Below are 6,068 nucleotides of genomic sequence, written 5' to 3'. Positions count from 1 at the left end.
GACTCCCTTCCTATACTGCCCCCTGTGGTCTCCACTAGTAACTGTGATTCCTCCTATACTGCCCCCTGTGGTCTCCACCAGTAACTGTGACCCCTCCTATACTGCCCCCTGTGGTCTCCACCAGTAACTGTGACCACCTCCTATACTGCCCCCTGTGGTCTCCACCAGTATCTGTGACCTCTCCTATACTGCCCCCCTGTGGTCTCTACCAGTAACTGTGACCCCCTCCTATACTGCCCCCTGTGGTCTCCACCAGTAACTGTGACTCCCTTCCTATACTGCCCCCTGTGGTCTCCACTAGTAACTGTGACTCCTCCTATACTGCCCCCTGTGGTCTCCACCAGTAACTGTGACCCCTCCTGTACTGCCCCCTGTGGTTTCCACCAGTAACTGTGACCACCTCCTATACTGCCCCCTGTGGTCTCCACCAGTAACTGTGACTCCTCCTATACTGCCCCCTGTGGTCTCCAACAGTAACTGTGACCCCTCCTATACTGCCCCCTCTGTTCTCCACCAGTTACTGTGACTCCCTTCCTATACTGGCCCCTCTGTTCTCCACTAGTATCTGTGACTCCCTTCCTATACTGCCCCCTCTATTCTCCACCAGTTACTGTGACTCCCTTCCTTTACTGCCCCCTGTGGTGTCCACCAGTAACTGTGACTCCCTTCCTATACTGCCCCCTCTGTTCTCCACTAGTATCTGTGACTCCCTTCCTATACTGCCCCCTCTGTTCTCCACCAGTTACTGTGACTCCCTTCCTGTGCCCCCAGTACAGTATATACATCTTCACAGACACCATAGCTTGAGATCGTATATTATAACACGTCCCTCCCATCACATTAGTCCTGTTATTCACTATGTACATGGAGCAGCTGAGGTAGTTAATACAAAGTCTATAAGTCTGTAAACTATGACATCATCAGTCGTGACATCATCATCCTTGAGTACCGGACAGATCTCTCTTCTAGGACCTCCGGCTTTTGGGAAACTACAGCTCCCAGCATGCAATGGCCGCAGACCCCCAGGTCCGTCCTTATTGGCTCCCGTCCACACCAGACCTCAGCTCTGGAGTCTGGGATCCCATGCACTTGGATGGCTGAGGACATCTAAACCATGAGCAGCTCCCCCTGGTGGCGGCTCAGGACGGCCATTTCTTCACCGTCTTCTCACTCGGCCTCCGGCAAATATTCTTGCTGAAGATGATGATCAGAGCCAAGAAGGCGACCACCAGGCACAGGAAAACCGAGACCTTCCCAACTAGTAATAGAGACAGAAGGGATCAGCCACATATCATACTGGAGGGGACTCGGCCTGCTGTGCACCATGTGACTTACTGGTTTCCAGCGTCTCCATTGGGTCCCTCTGCAGCACCGGCTCATCCTACAGACAACATGGCAGTCAGTGATCGCAATATCTGTTACAAGACTCATCATATCTGTAGGCCCTGAACCACAGGAAGGACCTGTATATACCTGATCACATGACCATATGTGTACAGGCCCTGAACTGCAGGAAGGACCTGTATATACCTGATCACATGACCATATGAGTACAGGCCCTGAACCACAGGAAGGACCTATATATACCTGATCAGATGACCATATGTGTACAGGCCCTGAACCACAGGAAGGACCTGTATATACCTAATCACATGACCATATGTGTACAGGCCCTGAACTGCAGGAAGGACCTGTATATATTTAATCACATGACCATATGTGTACAGGCCCTGAACCACAGGAAGGACCTGTATATACCTGATCACATGACCATATGTGTACAGGCCCTGAACCACAGGAAGGACCTGTATATACCTGATCACATGACCATATGTGTACAGGACCTGAACCACGGGAAGGACCTGTATATCCCTGATCACATGACCATATGTGTACAGGACCTGAACAGCAGGAAGGACCTGTATATACCTGATCACATGACCATATGTGTACAGGACCTGAACCACAGGAAGGACCTGTATATACCTGATCACATGACCATATTTGTACAGGCCCTGAACTGCTGGATGGACCTATATATACCTGATCACATGACCATATGTGTACAGGACCTGAACCATGGGAAGGACCTGTATATCCCTGATCACATGACCATATGTGTACAGGACCTGAACAGCAGGAAGGACCTGTATATACCTGATCACATGACCATATGTGTACAGGCCCTGAACCACAGGAAGGACCTGTATATACCTGATCACATGACCATATGTGTACAGGACCTGAACCACGGGAAGGACCTGTATATCCCTGATCACATGACCATATGTGTACAGGACCTGAACCACAGGAAGGACCTGTATATACCTGATCACATGACCATATGTGTACAGGCCCTGAACTGCAGGAAGGACCTGTATATACCTGATCAGATGACCATATGTGTACAGGCCCTGAACTGCAGGAAGGACCTGTATATACTTAATCACATGACCATATGTGTACAGGCCCTGAACCACAGGAAGGACCTGTATATACCTGATCACATGACCATATGTGTACAGGCCCTGAACCACAGGAAGGACCTGTATATACCTGATCACATGACCATATGTGTACAGGACCTGAACCACGGGAAGGACCTGTCATGAATGTGCCTGGGATGAACTCCGTGCGCCCTTGGCTCATGCTGCGCGGCTGAGATGGTGCTGATATTCAGTGTTTTGTATGTCTTGAGCAGTAACCTGAACCTTGTCTGAACACTGCTCTATTTCCTTCTGTGTGTTCAGCCACACCCGCTTTGCCTGAGATACTCCTGGCCACTCTGGAGTTAACTCTGATGCTGGTTAGCTAGTCTGATAGACTGTTCTCTCTGTCAGGTTGCTCTTGCCCCAGGTGTTCTGAGGAGATCAGGGGTCTGGTCCAATCAGCTCCTGCACTGGACCTCTGGTCTCCTATATAGTGTCTGCCAGCCTGCCTCTCACTGCCGGATATTGAGCTTGTCTCTGCCTGGTTCTGTGTTTGCTATTCTTGCTCTGTTTATTCTGACTCTGCTTTGTATTTCTGACCATTCCTGCTTGCTGCCTGCCCCTGACCATATTGCCTGTTTATTGACCTCGCCTTTGGATTGTGATTTTGTACTTTTGCTGCCCGATTGTTGTGACCCGGACTGTCTACCATTCTTTATTGTGTTTTGTCTGTCTTGTCTTTGTGTCCCACCTAGCCAGTGCAGGGACTGACGCCCAGTTGCTCACCGCCATCTTAGGGCGGATTTTGGCAAATAGGTAGAGGACAGTGGGCGGGGCTGAGCTTAGGGCTCACTGTGTTGTGTTGTCTTGCTGTCCGGTTCCTGACAGGACCTGTATATCCCTGATCACATGACCATATGTGTACAGGACCTGAACAGCAGGAAGGACCTGTATATACCTGATCACATGACCATATGTATACAGGACCTGAACCACAGGAAGGACCTGTATATACCTGATCACATGACCATATTTGTACAGGCCCTGAACTGCTGGAAGGACCTATATATACCTGATCACATGACCATATGTGTACAGGCCCTGAACCACAGGAAGGACCTGTATATACCTGATCACATGACCATATCTGTACAGGACCTGAACCACGGGAAGGACCTGTATATCCCTGATCACATGACCATATGTGTACAGGACCTGAACCACAGGAAGGACCTGTATATACACGATCACATGACCATATGTGTACAGGCCCTGAACTGCTGGAAGGACCTATATATACACAATCACATGACCATATGTGTACAGGACCTGTATATACCTGATCACATGACCATATGTGTACAGGCCCTAAACCACAGGAAGGACCTGTATATACTTAATCACATGACCATATGTTTACAGGCCCTGAACTGCAGGAAGGACCTGTATATACCCAATCACATAATCATGTATGTAGAGGTCTTGAGGCGCAGTGTCTGTTCACATGACCTTATGTGTACAGGTCCTGAGGCGCAGTACCTGTTAGTGTAGAAGGACCTGTATAGATATAGTCACATGACCCTACTTGTACAGGTCCTGAAGTCACAGGGTAGAATCCACAGGGCTCTACAGAAGAGGATGGTGGGAGCCGCTGTGTTTCTGGGTTCAGTACAAGTTTAGGGGTCTGTGGACTATAACATTTTAGGGGTTAGGGTCTGTTTTTTGGGGGTCCTCTGTGTTGAGTCTAGGAGGCTTTAATTTATTCTGGGGTGTGAGATTGTCTGGGGGTGGGATGTGATTTAGGGGTGTGGATTTGCTTGTGTTGTTATATAAGGTGGGGACATCTGCAGAAGTGAGGGGCCAGGCGTCGCCATTCTTCCTCTCAGATTGGGAAATGTTTGTGCTGATCCTTAAAGGGAATTTCTATCAATCGCACTGCTCACCCTGACAGTGGATACGATATTGTCACAGTCCCTGGTATCTGATATCACTCACTATGTAGGTGCGGGGTTTGTCCATTAGGCAGGTGACATCCTTCTCCTCCAGGAAGCGGTGGAGGGCGCGATGGCTGCAGTCGCTGAACATCTCATTCATGTTGTGTCTGCGGAGACAATACAACAGGTTACAATAGACTGCACCCCCAAATCCATCCTAACCCCACCTGCTGACATCCACCATAGTTCTTTATGCACCTGGTATGACATAACTGGTCTGCCCCCCTCCTGTGTTAATGGAACATCCTACAGAACACACCTGTACAGGTGAGCCTGATAATCATTCTTCCAGGAGCCTGTCATACCTGATCTCTACACCAGGTGGCAGCATAGTAACACATTTCAAAATCTATACAATTTCCCCCCCCCCCCCCACATGATATATAAAGTTAACGTGTAGCTCCATGTGTATGCTACTCTGGGATCACCCACCAGCACAGAGTATTTCAGCAGAGCTGTGTATGGATCTTAGCATCCCCACAGCAGCACAGATTATTACATACCCAGTACGTTGGGTTAGCAGGCATCTCCCTGTGGTGGCAGGACAGTAGCAGTGCTCAGTGTCATGGCTCATGCCCAGGTTATGCCCCATCTCATGTGCCACATACTTGGCCAGCTCTCTGGCGCTCGGTCCCGTATCCTGCAGGAAAAACACGGCTGAAAAAAAAAGACCGAATGGACAAGTAAGCTCCCCCATCCCCCCAGTCACTGGTGGTGGGACAGACACAAGGCGCCCTCCATGGGGTATCTCCATAAATATTGCTTTGGTTATAATTTATTGGTCGCTGCTTATAAGGGGAACTCCGCCATTATACACAATGTCCGCGAGCAGATATTATACAGGATTATTATACACCAGCAAATACTCTGCTATCTGTGACTACCATGAAATTACATGGGCTCATCCTGGGCCTGATCACACCTCAAACCACTCTTATTATTGTTTACCATCAGCAATGTAAGTTACTGATGACTACAGCCTCACCTCAGACTACAGCCTCACCACAGACTACAGCCTCACCTCAGATTACAGCCTCACCTCAGACTACAGCCTCACCACAGACTACAGCCTCACCTCAGACCACAGCCTCACCTCAGACCACAGCCTCACCACAGACTACAGCCTCACCTCAGACCACAGCCTCACCTCAGACCACAGCCTCACCACAGACTACAGCCTCACCTCAGACCACAGCCTCACCTCAGACCACAGCCTCACCACAGACTACAGCCTCACCACAGACTACAGCCTCACCACAGACTACAGCCTCACCTCAGACTACAGCCTCACCTCAGAATACAACATCACTTCAGACTACAGCCTCACCTCAGACTACAGCCTCACCTCAGACCACAGCCTCACCTCAGACCACAGCCTCACCACAGACTACAGCCTCACCTCAGACCACAGCCTCACCACAGACTACAGCCTCACCACAGACTACAGCCTCACCACAGACTACAGCCTCACCTCAGACCACAGCCTCACCTCAGACCACAGCCTCACCACAGACTACAGCCTCACCTCAGACCACAGCCTCACCTCAGACCACAGCCTCACCACAGACTACAGCCTCACCTCAGACCACAGCCTCACCTCAGACCACAGCCTCACCACAGACTACAGCCTCACCACAGACTACAG

At 50.0% G+C, this 6,068-nt stretch overlaps 1 protein-coding gene across 3 annotated transcripts in view; it reads right to left on the bottom strand.

The window, feature by feature from the left end:
• Positions 1-407: 407 nt before the first annotated feature.
• Positions 408-6,068, bottom strand: part of ADAM33 (ADAM metallopeptidase domain 33) — a 75,568-nt gene continuing 69,907 nt past the window's right edge. For all 3 annotated transcript variants that reach the window (XM_069977141.1, XM_069977142.1, XM_069977144.1), the window contains 4 exons: positions 4,927-5,063; positions 4,425-4,530; positions 1,336-1,381; positions 408-1,258 (listed from right to left, as the gene is read on the bottom strand). In XM_069977141.1, coding sequence (XP_069833242.1) covers positions 1,140-1,258; positions 1,336-1,381; positions 4,425-4,530; positions 4,927-5,063 — 408 coding nt within the window. In that variant the 3' untranslated portion in view covers positions 408-1,139. The remainder of the gene's footprint in view (positions 1,259-1,335; positions 1,382-4,424; positions 4,531-4,926; positions 5,064-6,068) is intronic.

Source organism: Dendropsophus ebraccatus, chromosome 7 (assembly GCF_027789765.1).
Source record: "Dendropsophus ebraccatus isolate aDenEbr1 chromosome 7, aDenEbr1.pat, whole genome shotgun sequence".
Classification (NCBI taxonomy): domain Eukaryota; kingdom Metazoa; phylum Chordata; class Amphibia; order Anura; family Hylidae; genus Dendropsophus; species Dendropsophus ebraccatus.
The sequence above is the reverse complement of the archived record's forward strand: the minus strand, read 5'-3'. Positions and strand labels throughout refer to the sequence as shown.